We start from the raw sequence: 18,745 nt of genomic DNA, 5'->3' as shown, positions 1-18,745 counted from the left end.
TTCAGATGACCCTAATGCAGAGAAAGATATGTCTTTCCCAATGGAAGCAGTCATGTGATGCTCCTCCTGAACCGAGCTGTGTGCGTGAACGAGAAGTACAATGACAATATCTTATCTCTCAAATCTCACTCTTCTCTCTTATGACTCCTCGTGTGTCCCCTGGGAGAGCTGCAATATGGAGCTCCAAATATGAAGCCTGAGTGGAGATAAAGATTGAATTTCTGATGGATGTCTTTTCAGTGGGAATGTAAATGCAGCTTACGTCCAGTCTGAGATAACGAGGTCCCTTTCGCCCTGTGGAGAGACTGGGTGATGACATGGTCACAGCATATATGCCTTTAAAAATAATGTTTTTTTAGTATAATATAGAAAAATCATTTCCTTGATTGATGGATCTTTAACAATTTTTCTTTCCAACAGAGAACTAAAAAAAAAAAAAACATCAAAAGTGCTACCATTATGTGGAAGGATTTTTATGGTTCTATTATTGAGTTTTCTGGGGGTAAAAACAAAATTGCTCAAAGAATCATGGACTGAAAAGTTTATGAGAAAACCAAAAATGGGTCTGCTCTAAAGAACACTTTCTGGCACTTTTATTTTTAGTGTACATCAAGGACTAGCTTATTAATTTAACAAAATTTTATGGCCTCGGTTTAGAGCTGCTCTGTCTGTGTGTCCAGATTTTTACACATGGGGTGGGAAAGGCCAGGGGCTCATCTGGTTATGTACAGGACCATGACATGCAGAATATCTGATTTGTATCTTAGGGCAAAATGAATGTCCACAAAATGACATTGGCAGGCAGCTTCCCCTCTGTTCCACCCATGTGACCACATCCATGATTTATCTTTTTGATTTAGGACCAAATGCCCTCATAGTGATCAGAGGACAATTCTGACATTACGTGAACTGGTTTCCATTAAAACAACTGCTCATCTGCAAAAGAAAAAAACATGCAGATTATATTTCAAAAGCTCAAAGCTGAAAGATTTCACTGGGACAGTGAGATGGTGGTTAGTTTAGGTGTATACACCATTGCATTTTAGCTTAATATACAGTAATACAACTCAGTGAAAATATGTTCCTCAAGACTGTGTGTGTTTTGTGGATGTGAAATAATTACCAATGTGAACACATTACGCTTGATCATTAAAAACTGGATTTTGGAGCAGAATCTGATCTTCTATCCTCAATTATTCATCAGCTATGTGTATAAATAGATGATGAGATGAGGAAGATAAAGAGGAAGAAGCTGAGATCAGGAAAGCACAGACCACTAATGTCACTTTAGACACAAGAAAGCTAGTAGAGTCCAAATCGCATAAGATATTCAACCGCATTTCAGTCTGATGGCCATTTACCAGCCGGCAGAAATTTACCAAGCAGGTCGATGGTGAAGGAGAGCGACGCACACCACAGTGTCCTCACGTGACGTCGCAAGTCAGTGAGTCGCATTTTTCCTTCCCCACCCGCATCCTGCAAGTCCCGCCTCTTTTAAAAAAGGAGCTCGCTGATTGGACAGACCATCCATCCTTCAATGTGAGAAAACAATCGACTTTCGAGTATGAACTATAAACCAGTCCTGACCTAGGGGGCGGTGTTTCTAGCAGGACGGGTGGAATTAAGAAGGAAAAAAAAAAAAAAAAAAAAAAAAAAAAGCCGGAGATGGAGAAGAGTGGAAAAAAAGAAGGGAGGAGGAGGAGGAGAGGAGGAGGAAGGAAGGATGGACATGCAATATTGAGCGTGAAACATTTCTAAGGGGTGTATTTGTATTTTTATTTGTACATAGCTTGTAATTCTATAATCCAATTCAGATCTCAGATGGAATTTTATTTTGCAAAGCAATACACGCAGTGAGCTATAAGCCATCCATATGTCAGCCTATGCAACGACGCTGGATTTGCACTATTCAAGCCCTGCAAGGTTTGTGCATGTAAACACCCTGTAAGCGGCAGTTCCTCTGAAGGACGTGTTTTTTGCACCGGGCCTGTCAACATTTGTGAGTAAATCACTTTGCTTTTCCTTTCAGCTCTCTGTACAATCCACCTGATCTGCATCTACAGCCTAGATCTCATTTATTTATTTCTACAATCCTGCCAGAGTTGTTGGTTTGTTTGCTTGTTTGTTTGTTGTTGTTTAGAAGATTTGTCTAGTTGTTTCAGTCCCAGCTGTTAACAATATTTACATCAAACTTCACCAGTAGACACCAAGAGTCCACCAGGCTTCATTCTATACACTAATGCATCCATATTTGATCATTTATACATTTTTATGATGCATAATCTATTGTACATGACTGTAATTCCAGTAAAATGACCAGATCAAATTGTTTGTGTTATGTGAAAGGCCTTGTGCAGCATGACCTTATCCATGGGGCTGGTGCTGGAAAATTCTCTCTAAGTTAAAGCTGTGGGTTTTAGTGATTGTGGGCTCCAGCCAAAGAGAAACATACACATGCTTCCTGTCCAACATTCATTAACATTATTACATTATTACATTATCAACTAATCAATCAAAAGACATTTTTCTTTTAAATATGCCGCAAGAAAGTAGCAATAATGCTTTGAATTGAATTATTAAAGGTACTAAAAGTTATTAATTAAAATATTTAATTAATTGTTATATATGTTAATGTATTTTCAGATATATGTTAATGTATTTTCTTAGATCTCACACGCTTTCAGTAAGCGCTTTATCCTGGTCAGGGTTGCGATGTATCCGGAGCCTATCCCAGTAAAACTGGATGTGAGGCGGGAATACACCCTGGTTGGGATGTCAGTCCATTACAGGACACTATACATACACAGATATTCACACACACGCACACACACACACACACATCTTGGGGCAGTTTTGCCTGGCATGTTTTAGGATGTGAGAAGAAACCAGAGTACCGAGAGGAAACCCGCATGGGGAGAACATGCACAGAAACCCTGCACGTACAGTAACCCAAGCTCAGCACCAAACCTGGGACCCTGGAGCTGTGAGGTGACAGTGCTAACTGCTGTGCCACTTAGGATAACTGCCTACAATTTCATTCAGTAATTTTCTTTGAGCCTGTTAATCGAGATTGTGCCAATGCTTCTCCAACTCATTAAAACATCGTTATATCACATACTCTCAGTGGGGTTTCTGCATTTCAACTTCTGACATTTCTGTGGATTTAAGTGATCAGCCTTTAGGGGGTCTTCAGTGCTCAGAGCTTCAGGCGTTTTCTGTCTTTCTGTATCCGAGCTATACACATTAAGATCCTCCCATTGATGCACACTGATCACAAATCACTCCATCATAAATTAAAGCTTGATCATGTGTGTAGTTCAATGTGCATTCAGTTTTAACATGTGTCTTAATGTGTGTCTAGTTAAATTTTTGTGTAGACTAATGTGTGTATAGGTAAATGTGCATAGATATTTGTGTGTAGTTTAATGTGTGAGTAGTTGGACTTGGGTGGAAGATGGAGATTTTTGCCACATAGCTGCAGTGTTAGGTTTATTCAGAGACACTGATGACTTGTTTAAAGTTTAACAGTGTCCTCTGATCCTCACTGCAGAGTCTCCCTCTGTTTCCCACTGGCAGCCTGGAGTGATGCACTTTATCTCTCTCTCTCTCTCTCTCTATTTATATTTCTGTATTGCTTGCTTTCTGTTTTCCTCTTCTCTTTCTTTCTATCTTTCTTTTGTGTGTGTGTGTATATATGTGTGTATTCTTGACTTCAGCTGACCCCCCCAACTCCTTTCACTTGATCATGAACTGTTTAGCCAGTGCAGTAGTGAGAGCAGAGACTCAGTGTGAGTTGAGAGACTACTGCTCCACGCTGCATGTGCGTCATGCTTCTATAATAATTCTAGATAAACTATAAATGAGTTGGTGCAAATAAGCTGTAATGAGAGCGTAATTGGTTGGACAATGTTAGAATGTTAGTTATTTTAATCCAGATCTCTCTTTCATCTTTTATTAGATGCAGAAATGGTGCAGCTGTTGTTTCTTGTAATTTCCAACGTGCTTCCTACACTTATTGCATCCATGCATAATTCAGCAACTGGAGGTAATGTGTGTGTGTGTGTGTGTGTGTGTGTGTGTGTATGTATGTGAGAAGCACTAGCAGGGACACTGTTGGCTCATAAGCTTGATATAGCTCAATATAAACTTACCGGCCACTTTATTAGGAACACTGGTACACCTGCTCATTCATGCAAGTCATTATCCAGTCAGCCAATCATGTGACGCACCAATCATGTGCGAAGTTCATAAAATCATGCAGACGCAGGTCAAGAGCTTCAGATAATCCAACAGAATGGAGAAAATTGTGATCTCAGTAACTCTGACCATGACAAGGTTGTTGGTGCCAGACAGGCTGCTTCGAGTATTTCAGAATCTGCTGTTCTCCTAGCAGTTTCACTCACAACCGTCTCTAGAGTTTATAGAGAATGATGTATTAAAAAAAAAACCTCCAGTGAGTAGCAGTTCTGTGGGTGGAACGCCTTGTTGATGAGAGAGATCAGAGGAAATAAACACTCAATTAAACACTCTTTGCAACAGTGGTAAGCAGAAAAGTATCTCGGAACACACATGTTGAACCTTGAGGAGGATGGGCCACTAAAAACTACATCAGGTTCTACTCCTGTCAAACTAAAACAGGAATCTGAGGCTACAGTGGGCACTGGCTCACTGAAACAGGACAGCTGAAGATTGGAAAAATGCTGCCTGGTCTCATGAATGTCTATTTCTGCAGATGGTAGGGTCAGAATTTAGCATCAACATCATGAATCTATGGACCCAACCTGCCTTGTGTCAAAGGATTAGACTGGTGTTGGTGTAATGTTCTTTAGGCCCACACTGGTTTCTTGGTGGTGGGAATGTTTTCTTGGTCTAAACTGAGCCCCTTAATACCAGTTGAGCGTTGTTTGAATACCACAGTCCATCTGAGTATTGTTGCTGACCATGTTCATTCCTTTATGGCTACAATTAAGCCACCTTATGATGGTTACTTCCAGCATGCTAATGCCCCATATCACAAAGCACAAGTCTCATACTGGTTCTATGAACATGGCAATGAGTTCAGTGTACTTTAGTGGCCTCCCCAGTCACCTCATGTGAATCCAAAAGAGCACTTTAGGGATGTGGTAGGACATGCAGCTGACAAATCTGCAGCAATTATGTGATGCAGTTATGGCAACATGGACCAGAATCTTAAAGGAATGTTTCTACCACCTTGTGGAATCCACGTCACAAAGACTTTAGGCTGTTCTAAGAGCAAAGGAGATCCTGTTGAGTATTAGTATGGTGTTCCTAATAAATTGACCGGCGAGTGTATACCCAGTCACATGCAGTACCTTGTATGTATAAAGATAACTGCGAAAAGGTGTTCTATTCTTATTATTTCCTTATTGTAGACCCGTGTAAAAGCCCCAAACTGATTAACTGAAGAGAACAAGCTGGCAAAAAATATCACACCTTCGCAATCACAGTACATTTCACATTATTTGAGTTTGCAAACAGTGACAGCAAAACAGCTCTAATTTAAAAATCAACAAACCTCAGTAATAGCATTTTATAGGCTACGTAACATTAGTTCTATGATTACAGTACTATTTAAATGTTCATTGAGAGAAATAAATGAGTTTCACAACAGCATGTCTTACACTAGGTCTAAATGAGAAACTCCCCACTCAGCACTTTATTTCTGAAATTGTTTTGAGGAAACGAGTGGTGCAGATGGTCTCAAAACAGAAGTACAGGGGAGATTCCTGTTATGTGTTAAGGAAATGGCTTTGTACGATACACAAAGTACTTCTATCTTAATGGGATTGATTTTTTCCAGGAGGTAATATTAATTACTTTGTTAACCATGCATGTTTTGAAGAATCTACCTGTTTTGGCGTGTAGCGTTTACAATTTTAAACATCACAATTACAGCAGCCTTGTGCTTCAGTTTTATTGAATTAATTGCACGGTTTCTAATGTTCCTGCAGTTATAATAGTCAGATAGTTTTTATGATGGCTTAGGGCATATGAAATTTGTGATATATTATTAGATACATGTATTGGATCTAGAGATGCTTCATATGAGGCATCTGTTTGTCGTTTTCTGGCACGGAAATGAACTCCATCTCACGGGAACAGGGCTTAGCTCTGTCACTATTCTTTAAAATGCACCTCATGATGAGAAGTGGTTTTAAGAGGGGTGTTAGGGTCATTTGTGGGGAAGAGGAGACTTGTCAATGTTTTCAAAGCCATGACGAAATGAGCACAGCTAAGAAAATGTAACTAATGTGGATAAAGTGGATAAAGTGTACCTATGACTGTACTTGTGGTCCTGTAAAATCCTTGTTGTTAGCTGACACGCTTGTCTAAGAATTCTGTAACATATCTGCTGTGTTTTAACCTATATTTAGTGTTCCAGTGTGTACAGTATACTGCTATGACTGTAGATGATAAGGATTATTAAATATAGATTTTTACTGAGGGCTGTAGTCTTAACAGCACTGATTAAAAAATATTAATAAAGTAAACCCATGACTTGTCATTCAGTGGTGAAACTAATAGGAGATGTATGTAGTTAAAAGAGTGTTGTACATTTTGTTATTTCTCTGTATGCGCTGGCTTCATCCTCCCTCTCGTTCTCTCTCTGTCTTTTTATCAGGGTGTGCCATCATTCGCCCTCCTAGAGATGGAGGGATTCGTTACAGAGGACTGACTCAGGAGCAGGTAATGGGTGCTATAGTATTATTAGCTCTGCACAACAGCCTCAGCCCAGAGAGGACATCCTCATAATGAAGAAAGTAATTTCATATCTCTTGCTCTTTCTCTGATCTCACTGTCCCTGCAGATTCGCAGTGTGCAGATTTTGCCTGTAGACTATGAGATTGAATACATTTGCCGGGGGAACAGGGTGATTGTGGGCCCGAAGGTGCGGAAGTGTCTCCCTGATGGCACATGGACAGATATGGATCAGCAGAGCAGATGCTGTAAGCATTCAGCCTCTCTTTTTTGATCAGTACTTATGTATTACGAATTGTACAGCTTGCATTATTTAATAATAAGTTTATTTTATATAGTGCCTTTCTCAAGGTCACTTTACACAATAAAATAATATAAGCATAAAAACAATTAAAAAAGACATAAAAATACAATACAAAAACAACCTAAATACAAAAGAAATTAATAGATGTGACAGCTAGTATAAAGGAAGACAGGATAACATGGCCAGTAGAAAAAAAAGCTAAAACTTAAAATGCAAATAGAGCAGGGAAAGTGCAGTGTAGTGTGAACAGGTGGCTCCTGAGTTTAGATTTAAACGATGAAGAGCTGAGCATTCACAGAGGTATTGAGGCAAGGCATTCCAGAGTTTGGGAGCAGCCACAGTAAATGAACGTTAACATGGAAGGCATGATTGTGCGAGGAATAAAGAGTAGGCTAGTATCAGAGGAATGGAGAGAGCGAGACGGTAGGTAGGGCTGGAGAAGTTTAGAAAGGTAGACGGGATTTTTCAGGTATTTTCAGGATTAGCCTCAGTTAACAACAATTTAACTGAAAAAGAGAACTTCATGTCATTGTTAAACACATCATTAATTTTAGTAAGTGGGTGAGTTGAACATGTAAGTTAATTTGGTTATTAACTGCACAGAGGACATACTAATTGTCTCACTACCCCTCAGTGTTTCTGTGTCCCCACGTGTGGACGTCTTTGGAGAACGGCAGAGCGACACTGCACCCCCCTGGACCTCCAGTAGAAGGCACTGTGGTCCATTACAGCTGTCACGCTGGCTTCCTGTTGGAGGGCAGAAATATTTCCCACTGCACCAAGCAGGGCAACTGGGACTCGCCAAAACCACTGTGTATTTGTGAGTTATCACAGACTTCATTGTTGCATAGTGCATGTTAAATATCAGAACAGGAATCAGTTTTATTAGCCATGTGCTTGCATAACTATATAAACAATAAAGGGCAGCAGTGAAGTAATTCCTTCTAATGTTTAACTAATGTTCAAAGAATGAGTGTGCAAATTCAGAAGTACAATAAATATGAATAGTAAAAAGTTTTACAATACAAATTTAACATGTATTGCACAAGTTTTGCTCAATCTATGTACATAAAGGCAATTGCCTTGAACAGTAGAGGAAAGACGTTGCGTCAGGTGCAGTGGTGATCACAGTAATATTGTATTTAGATTGGATTAAGAACATTCTTTAAGGCACATGATTGTTCATGAGGTTGACTTGATCTGTAATGTAACTGTTCTTGTGTCTGGTTGTTTAAAAAAAATAATTTGATTTACTGTTTAAATTAGGATTTCTGAAGCCAGTTACTCCATCTATACATGACAGCATGTATAGAAGTCTACAGTACTGGAAAAAAAAAGAGAACTAGTATTCATAAAGAACGGTTCGTTCTCAGTTACACACTCCTCCATTCTGAGCTAACTAGTGCAATACAGCTGACACACCCTTGTCAGTTTCTTTGTGTTTTTTTTGTGAAATGTCTTCTCCTAAAAAATGGAATAGCATAAACAATGCAAAAAATATAAGCTATAAGAGAGGGGTACCTCCTGATGATACCCTTATAACAGTCAGCCTTTCATTACATTCTTGTCCTCTGGACAGACGCAGTCCAAATACATGAAATTATTTCTCTTTAATGCCTTGCAGGTCTTTATCTTGCATTCTGTTTTCTTTCCATACCTGCTCTCAGATGACAGAAATTATACAGGTAAGACCTGGAGGTTTAATAACATTTGTTATTAAATTTGGTTAAAAATAAGTCTAAGAAGATATATTCATTCTTTTATAATATATATATATATATATGTATGTATGTAGACTCTTATGTCTTAGATTTCTGGTCTGAAGTTAGAAGCCATTTGCAATGATATTTTTATTTCGTGATTAATGTGCAGTACACTTCTCACTGAAGTGATTATAATGGTAAAGTTCAAGCCTCAACTGTAATGCTTCCTTTGAACTCAAGAGGGCTGTCTTTTACCGAGAGTAAGAAAACAGTCTGCAGTGGAAGATGTGGACTTGAGCAAACGGATTCAACAGTGAAGCGTATTAGAGCAGGAGGCATGGTAAAAGGATTGTGTGCAGTCTTTTGTATATTACTCATATATGTAAAAATAGTTTATTTTTAAATATATGGCTTTCTTTAACCATACTAAGACCTAAAATGACTATGATTTCAAAGGAGTGTCTATTAAAGAATACAATTTCATCTTTTCATATTTTATACAATGCTCTGATCCAGCTGTTCATTCAGCAAATATCTACCTGTCATTCAGGCTAGTTATCAGTCCGTCCATCCATCCATCCATTCTGTTTCTCTCCTACAGCTTTCCTTCCTTCATAGCTTCCTGACCTCATGTTCATCCCGCTGTTAACTCACCCAGAGAGATATCTGCTTATTTACTTTAGTGCAGTCTCAGCAGGATGAGGATTAACTGTTAGCCTGTGTGTGTGCGTGTATTTCAATTTAAATTTCAATTTATTTGATAGCGCATGTAACAAGAAGTCAGTCTCACAAAGAAGCTTTAGATTTTTTTAATACTATTAAATATGAGTTCAGATCCCTAATGAGAAAGCTGAAGGCAAATGTAACATGGAAAAACTCTATAGGAACATCAGGACGAAACCTTGAGATGAACTCAGACTCAAAAATTGGGTGCCAGACCTCCCTGGTCAGTAACAGCTAGAGAAATTACAGCAGTCCACACAGAAAACAGTCAACAGTAGTCTAGTAGAACACAGTAAGATTATGGTACAGAGCACCAAAAAAAGATCCAGAAAAGCTTAAAATTTAATGCAGGGATTATCAGACAAGCTAATGTGCTGCTAATTACCAAATCACAACATAGCAGGAGTTTAAAAGGGAGATGATGACAGTTTGTGTGGTCTCTGGGCAGTCAGGAAGGTGGATGGCACACCCAGCTGGCTCTGTAATGGTCCTGAGTGCAGGAAGTAGCAGCAGCACCTCAGGATTCTGCACTCACATTATCTCAGGTAACAGGATGTAGAGCTTAGCAAGATTGTTGAACAGTACTTGACATATGGTGTATATGATAATCATAGTGCAAGCTGAGACTCGGGCATGCCTGGATATAACAGCTTAACTAAAAGGGAGAGGCAGAAGGCAGCACAGGCATGAGGGCACCCTGAGACATCAGATTCCCTCCACAACATCATTAACAAACCTGAACGAGTGCGTCAGAGTGGCGGGATGACAACACCAGCATCCCACTTTACCTTATTTCTCTATAAACCTCCAGATCTGAACCCTTTATTTAAAAGGAGAGGTTAATTATCAAATGCCTGATTGATCAAGTTTTCAGCATATTCTTGAGAGTTTGTAATTTTTGTGTGCATGTCTAGGTGACATTGTGGGAGAAGTCTCCACCTTTACCACTTGGGTTTTTTAAAAAATTCTTGGTACTGATAGGGAGCCGGTAGATTGTGATCAATATATCACAAATCCATCCACCCATTCTCTATACTGCTTATCCTACCCAAGGTTGGGGGTGGGGGGCTGTTGCTGAAGCCTATCGCAGGGGACTCGGGGCACAAGGCAGGGGACACCCTGGACGGGGTGCGAACCCCTCACAGAGCACAATCGCACACACACTCGTACACCCATTCACACACTACAGACTATTTGGAAATGCCAATCAGATTGCAACACATTTTTTGGACTGGGGGAAGAAACCAGAGTACCTGGAGGAAACCCCCGAAGCACGGGGAGAGCATGCAAATTCCGTGCGCTCAGGGCAGAGGCGGGAATCAAACCACCAGCCCTGGAGGTATGAGGCAACAGTTCTAACCACTAAGCCACTGTGTTCCCCCATATCACAAATCATAATAGATTATGATTTCTTTGGATTAAGACCTATTAGAATTTATAGTGCAGTAGCTGTATTTTAATGAAGGTGGATTTTTGTTTGTTGCGCATCCAAAATAGTGTTGACAAAATAGGGCTAATATTATCAGATTTTTGGCACAAATTCTAGCTGATGCATCTTCATCTAATTGGAATACATAGTGATGTCAAGCTTCTGAACTTGGAGTCATCAAAAGTCATAAAAATGTAACGCGTAATCAGGCACTTGGTGTGTAGCACCCTTGTGATTGACTAAGAGCATCTCTGGATTTAGTAAGTGATGCTTAACATTAAGGCATGTGTGTCCTCACACAGTCCACAGTCTTTTTCAGACGTTGTTTGATGATGATGGGCCGGTGGGTACAGTTGTGTGACATCAGCGCAGATATAAAAGGTAACGCCATGTTTGCAGATAACTCCGTGCACGCAGAGCAGAGGCGGCAATCAAACCACCAGCGCTGGAGGTGTGAGGCAGCTTGTCATGTTACTGAGAAACTGGAAAGTTCAAGGTCCTCTGTCTCTAAGACTTACTGACCTTTACAAAGTGCTGACACTGGAGACTACCTCCATAAATATTAGATATAAAGTACTGTACAAAAGTCGTAGGCAAATATAAAGAAATGCTGAAAGCAAAGACGCCTTTAGAAATAATGAAATTAAATATTTCTATGTAAAAAACACTATAAAGCAATAATAAACTAAATGAAGTCAGTTTAAAAAAAATCCATCAGTAGTCTCTGGTACACTTTGTGCAGTTTTATAAGAAAATTGGCTGGTTTTCTGAAGTAACATTTTTCAAAGCATCTTGGAGAATCTGCCACAGTTCTTCTAGAGACTTTGACTGTCGCACTTGCTTCTGTTTTTGCAGGTAAAACCCAACAATCTTCATTATGTTTTTTTGTCTGAAAAGTGGTCTGTTATGTAATATGTTACTTTCTTTACTGACATACACATAATATTCTGTACCATTTAATTTTTTTTGGGGATATTTTTTGGGGAAAAAAATTCATAAAATAAACATCTCAGACAGAATGAGTATTAAAATATTTAGGGTTCCTAAGACTTTTTGCACAGTACTGTGCAGCTCCTTACAGAACATCTAATCTTTGTCAAATAACTATTTTTTCTTAATCCTTTTATTATTAGGCTTAGATTAAGTAGATCATCCACCATACAGGTCTCTGTGACTGAGTTGTTACTATAGAAATAATAACATATTTTGCATATGTCAGAAATGCTATTATAGAGAATTAATTTGAGAATTCAACTGTGCTTTGATGTAAAATGAAAATAATAATGGCCCTGTTTCTGTACTGTTATTCGTAGACACCTGACCATCACACCCATATGTGCTTGTTGAACATCCCATTCCAGATTCAGTCCCCCTTTGCTGTTATAATAAGCTCCATTCTTCTGGGAAGGCTTTCCACTAGATTTTGGAACCTGGCTGTGGAGATTTGCTCATTCAGCCACAAGAGCATTAGTGAGGTCAGGCACTGATGAGGAGGTGAGGAGGCCTGGTGTGCAGTCGGTGTTCCAGTTCATCCCAAAGGTGTTCAGTGGAGTTGAGGTCAGGGCTCTGTGCAGGACATTCACACCAACCTTGTCAAACCATGTCTTTATGGAGCTCGCTTTGTTCACAGAGGCATTGTCATGCTGGAACAGATTTGGGCCTCTCAGTTCCAGTGAAGGGAAATCTTAATGCTACAGCATACAAAGACATGCTATACAATTGTGTGCTTCCAACTTTGTGGCAGCAGTTTGTGGAAGGCCCACATATGGGTCTCATGGTCAGGTGTCCATATGCTTTCGGCCATATAGTGTAATTGATGGATATGCTTCTATAAACTTAGCTGCTGAGATTGTAGCTAAATGGAAGGCTTGAGATAAGCCTATAACTGAACTATTCCCATGTCTCTCTATATAAATCTGTATACTTTGCTATCTGAGATTAAATTAGTAATATGGTTTAGCATTAAAAACATAAATTCATTGCTTCTACAGGCTGCAGGTATATCTCGACTTTGGTAGTATTTGATCAAATGAAGCAGAGAGTTTAGAGATTCCGTACACTGAGAGCAATTTATTTCATATATTTTTTAAAGATGACAATTTGTCTAACTTATTAGTTGTTTAACTTAAGCATTCTTACTAATTATGCCACATAGCTTTTTGAGAGAATATATTTTTTAAGTAACATAATTGTTGAGAATAAGTAATTTTCTGTTAGTGGAAAGGTAGTTTTTTCCAGCTGTGAGTATAAATATTCCATGATTGTGTGTTGTGTTTATTTTATACCACCATTTTTTATGAAGGGTGCCAGTAATTCTGGAGCTGACTGTATGAAGGTAGTTAGGCATGTTGGGCACAGTGAGATCTCTTAGCTCTTAGTAATTATCTAGCTTCGTGGTAGATGTCACTTGGTGTTCTTTCATTAAATATCAACTAAAGATCAGGAGTAAATAATTCATGACTGGCATGTGGAGAAATTGGAATTAAGCTGAGACACATGGAGAGTGAGATCTCAAGTGAGAGAGTGATGAGAGTGGTGTGTGTGTGTGTGAGAGAGAGAGAGAGAGAGAGAGAGAGAAAGCAGCACCAAATGTCACCAGAGGAGCTCAGGAAGGGCTATGGTTGCCTTTAAAGGGCAGCCCACCTGTTTGGGTTTCTGAAGTCAAGGCAGTTAGAGTGAACCTTGTGCTCTCTCGTGTGTGCTGATAAGTCAGATCTATAGGATTACATACGAGATGTGGATTTTGTAACCAAAAACACCACTCTCGTTGCATTTTTAATCTATAGGATGAGAGCGTAAATGAATATTTTTTTAACCTAATCTCTGTCTATTGCATCTCTAACATCTATGTGATTACCATGTCCTTGTAATGGAAGTTTTGCATATATTAGATTAATTATATAAATATTCTGCAAGTAAAATATTATGTTACACATGCTTTTACTGTGGGTATGATTAAAGCATAAATAAAAGAACAAAAAAAAAAACCTCTCTCGCAAAATCTATCCAAGTCTTCAGGCAGTTATTCAACTCTGTCAAAAAAAATTATGACTATATAATATTAACTCAAAACTACGGCCATAAGTCTGTAGTAATAGAATGAAACAAAGAACCAGGAAAGCTGTTCTTATGTACTTTTATACAACTGTCCAACACTGGAGCAATAGAGTAAAAAATACTGTAAACATTTTCCCTGAGAAGTAGTCCCATTGTTGAAAGGACTAATTATACAGACTTACAGCCTAATTTACAAATACCTTTGACTGCAGAATTCATTAAAGCAGTGGATAGCTTTCCTGCCTCCCAGCTCCAAGCTCCCCGGTTCTACATTTCTGTGCATGTTCTCCCCGTCTCTGCTTGGGTTTCCTCTGGGATCTTCGGTTTCCTCCCACCTCCCAAAAGCATACCAGTAGGTGGATTGTCTGAGATAAATTGCCCCTAGGTGTGAACGAGTGTGTGAATGTGTGTGCATGGGGCACTGTGATGGATAGGCTTTCTGTCCAGGGATTTGCTTCTGCCTCATACACAGTTTTTCCGGGATGGGCTCCATATCCACCGTGACCCTGTTCAGGATAAAGTGGTTATTGTAAGTGAGTGGGAGTGGTTCTCAAATTGGTGTCCAGGGACCCTCAGGGGTCTATGAAATCACAACTCACCATTATCAAAGCTATTGTATTTATTTTTGGGTTGTTATAGTGATTAGCATGTATAACTTGCCCCTTGAATTGAATGTGTTTAAGCCAAATCTCAAAACAAAAACTCAAAAACAAGTTGGCCTACAAATTGTAGTCACTTGGACCTAACGTTCTGTTGGTGGAAAGGTCAGGAATGAAAAGCTTTATGACTCTAATAAAGAGATAATATAAATTTAATATAAATTTAAATAAAAAATTTTGAAATAAATCTGTGCTGAGGGAGACCATGGAATTTAAATTCCTGGCTACGTAAAGTTTGAGAACCCCTGAATTAAAGCATTCTAGAGAAATGTTTTTTTACTGCTTCAGCAGCAGCCCTGAGACTTCCATAATAAGTAAGTTTTGAGTAAACAGGTTTTTATGTTTCTTGCTCAGTTCAGAGAAAGGTGTAGAAATTTTTGTCACTGGTAATCACACATACGCTACAGAAATCTCAATCTGTCAGTTTGCACAGCACTTATTGTAGTCTTGCATATTGCTGCAGTGTACGTGTCTTATCAGTGGATTTCATGTGTCATAATATCCAATAATATGATATGCTTGCAGCCAGTGTGTTTTCTCTAGTGCTCTAATGCTGACAGGTGTCTGTCAGCTACAATACCTGAATGAGCAGTAATTCTGTCCCATAAGCCTGAGCAGAGAGCAAAAGAGCAGAAAGAAAATGCATTAGGAGTTTCAGTGGCTTTATGCTGTAGTGGCTTCAAGACATGAACACAAAACCCTGTGGGAAATGAGCCGACATTATTCCGTCAATATCAGTTATTTGACAGAGATCATGTAGGCTGCTACTTGATTTATTGGAGAGGAGCATGCTGTGAGATGCCGCTGGTAATGGCATGAGAGATTGATTGTTTATCTGAGTAAGCTTGGTTGTGTTCGATGGTGTGTGTGTGAGAGAGAGAGAGAGACAGGCAAAAAGAAAGGGAAAAGGTGGTATTGACTGATTATGCAATACTCTTCTGAACTTTCTGAATTGAATTATTCAAACTGTTCTAAGGTCGCTTATAAAACACATAAGATATTTATGTTTTTGCAAGCTAAAGTATGGGCTGTGCTAAAATACAGTATTTACTGTATTTTAGATAGATGGATGGATAGCTAGATAGCTAGATAGATAGATAGATAGATAGATAGATAGATAGATAGATCACTTTATTCATCCCAGAGGGAAATCCACCCTTGCGCAGTTTTTTTTTTTTTTTTGCACAAATGTTCTAGCTGTTCCATGCAGGTATACAGCAAAATCTCCTGTGCTGAATTAACTCTTTACAGTCTTCATTAGGAGCCAGTGCATCTAGGTCTGTATGGTTTTCCTAGTTTATTACTATTTTTTTTAACAAACATTAGATTAATTATATAAATTTTCAAAATACATAAACAGAATTGCATCAGTAAATTCTAAGGCTTTCACACACATTTATTGGAGTTATTATTAAAATGTAGTGATTAGCATGGGAAATGGTGTATAACAAGCAACAGAGAGTTGTATTAACAGTAAATGGATGCTGTAGTAATATATATATATGTAGTAATATAACACCGTTTTGGGACCTAGGTGAAAACTATTTAGGAAAGCAACATATTTTTTTTAAACTGTGTATTTTTTTAATGAATGATTGCTATGTAAATATTACAATACTTTCAGTAGTCAAGAAGTTTGATTTGTACAGGGTTTAAGAGGGATGAGCAACATTGTTTGAGGACAGGGTTAGGAAAAATCCACCCTGAATGACTTGCATATTAATCTTGCATATAATTAGCATGTGAGGTTCACCGACTTCCATGATTTATTTTGCCTTTAAATTCTAATTTAATTTTTTTTTGGTTTAAACCTCTTTCATTGACATGTTGGTCTATGTTCACATTGGTTAAGTTTCCTACATTACCCACAATGTCACTCTCCTGAAACAGGTCAGGTTCCAAAGCTTCAAGTTTCTTGCTTTTCTTTCTTATAGTTTTCAGATTTTCAGTTTTCATGTGCTTTATTGCAATGACAAATAATTGTACATTTGTATTGCCAAAGCAAGTACAAAGGAAGGGTAGTGTACAACTGTCAATGCCATTGTGCTTATCATCTCAGAGATCAGTAATTAGTCAAGCCAAGCCTCGTTCACTGTCTCCATTTCTATGTTGGATTTCGCATTAATATGACCTTCAATGTTGCTGAAATATGGTGAATAAGAAAAGAAGCACTTGCTCTATTGTTTTAGGTGCTAATAGCCTACGTAACCAGAAACCCACGTAACTATTATCCCTTACAGCTGAGATCCATTCATTTTTTTTCCTCCTATTAAATGCCTAGCAATGTCCCCTGTGACCTCAGAGCCAGAGACAACCTCTGATGTCTCACAGGAATAATGAAAAGACAGCATCAGCCAAGGCTGGTACGGTGGCTCAGCGGGTAGCGTTTCCGTCTTACAGCTCCTGGGTCCCGGGTTTGATCCTGAGCTTGTGTTAAGTTTCTGCATTTCTGAGTTTCCTCTGGGTTCTCTGGTTTCCTCCCATCTCACAAAAACATGCCAGAAGGTGGATTGACTAAGAAAGTGAATCACAAATTAGCACCAGAATTGCAGAGCACATCACAAATATTTCACTATAAACATTTAATGTGTTTCAGGGTGGAATTTTCCTTCAAGAGTTCATTCACCATGTGGAAAAGCATACAGAGACACTTTAATAACTGTAATAAGACAGGGGATAATATGACCTGAAATGTGGCTTCAGTCCACACTCCCATCCCTGTCCATGTCCACCTCTCTCTCTCTCTCTCTCTCTCTCTCTCTCTCTCTCCCTCTCTCTCTCTGTAAGTGTATATATAGGGATGCTCTCCTTCAGCAGTGCTGTACTTCTCTAATCCTGCTTGCTCTGACCTTGGTGCTTGCTGTTTTCTTTTTCATCTCCGGATTAAGGGATTAGAACGAGTTGCATTTTTTTTTCAATATTTTGATCAAACCCCCGAATAGCACGCTGTAGAGTTCATCCTCGATCATCATGTCTCTTTGTCTGACTCGGAGATTTAGATTAGACTACGCAGTGCGTTAGTGATTTATTCCAGTAATAATGAAATATTGCGCGCTGATTGGATCCAGTTGATGCATGCACGCGCGAGTCGCTGTCCGATATTTCTGGGTATAATTATGCGCGTGCTGGTTTCGGTTATTTAACTACTTGATCTGTCGCACGGTGAGAACTTTCTCTTTAACGTGAATGCGTGTATTAGTTCTATGTTTAGAAGCGTGGATAGAAACACGGCACATGTGATGTGGCATTCGCTCCAGAGATCATTATGATAGCAGTCGACTCGGGACGCAGTGAAACGCGCCGCGCCGCGCGCAGGTCGCCGTGTAGCGCTTTCAGCTCGCGCTAACGCGCGCACATCGCTTGCTATCAGTTTGTATTGCAGATTAGTGGTGAAGCCTTGACGCGTTATTTCCGCACTTCATCTCGAGGAAATCCACCATTCAGCAGCAGCCATGGAGAACCCGGGTGATTTCAGGAGCCTGTGGCTGAGAATAGTGCTGTGTTGGCTTACATTGCTGCTCTCCTGGCCGTGTGCGGTTGCAGGGAAGAAGAAGCTGTACATCGGCGCGCTGTTCCCCATGAGCGGAGGATGGCCTGGGGGACAGGCATGTCTGCCCGCCGCGCAGATGGCACTGGAGCTCGTCAACAACCGCACTGACATCCTGCCCGACTACGAGCTCGAGCTCATCTATTACGACAGCATGGTAAGGACAACAATAAAACCTTAATGCACTCTTACAATAATAATAATAATGATAATAATGTTCCACTAAGAACCTTATTAAGAACATTAAGGGGTTTCTTATTAAAAATCCAAGGAACCTATGCAGCAAAGTTCCTGGAGGCACTTTCAAGGGTTTACTTGTACTGTGAGATCATAACTTTAGAGTTTTTAGACTGTCAAAACCTGATCCTTGGTGCTCTGTCAGTGTTCACCACCACAGCCAGCCCAGCAGTACAGATTTAGGGTGGATATTAGTGAACATTTTTATAGAAGTTAATTTAAAGTCTAATCTCTATCCGCATCTGTCACGCTCGTGCGATTACACAGATTACAGTAAATTCCTTTTACTGAGAAATGAAGAAAAAACCCATTAACTCAAACTCAGCTTACACTGGAAGTAAGGGCACTTGTTAAACTCCATCAAAA

The 18,745-nt window shown here is 39.3% G+C and overlaps 1 protein-coding gene across 2 annotated transcripts in view; it reads left to right on the top strand.

The window, feature by feature from the left end:
* Positions 1-1,690: 1,690 nt before the first annotated feature.
* gabbr1a (gamma-aminobutyric acid (GABA) B receptor, 1a) overlaps positions 1,691-18,745 on the top strand; it is a 52,135-nt gene continuing 35,080 nt past the window's right edge. The window contains exons 1-7 of one of the 2 annotated variants that reach the window (XM_026935078.3): positions 1,691-1,999; positions 3,959-4,045; positions 6,644-6,708; positions 6,830-6,968; positions 7,659-7,844; positions 8,692-8,709; positions 18,139-18,299. In XM_026935078.3, coding sequence (XP_026790879.1) covers positions 3,967-4,045; positions 6,644-6,708; positions 6,830-6,968; positions 7,659-7,844; positions 8,692-8,709; positions 18,139-18,299 — 648 coding nt within the window. In that variant the 5' untranslated portion in view covers positions 1,691-1,999; positions 3,959-3,966. Of the gene's footprint in view, positions 2,000-3,958; positions 4,046-6,643; positions 6,709-6,829; positions 6,969-7,658; positions 7,845-8,648; positions 8,710-18,138; positions 18,300-18,745 lie in introns of those variants that run through there. The other variant, XM_026935080.3, reaches the window with a different exon arrangement.

Source organism: Pangasianodon hypophthalmus, chromosome 14, assembly GCF_027358585.1.
Source record: "Pangasianodon hypophthalmus isolate fPanHyp1 chromosome 14, fPanHyp1.pri, whole genome shotgun sequence".
NCBI classification, from domain to species: domain Eukaryota; kingdom Metazoa; phylum Chordata; class Actinopteri; order Siluriformes; family Pangasiidae; genus Pangasianodon; species Pangasianodon hypophthalmus.
This window is presented reverse-complemented; position numbering and strand designations above follow the sequence as displayed.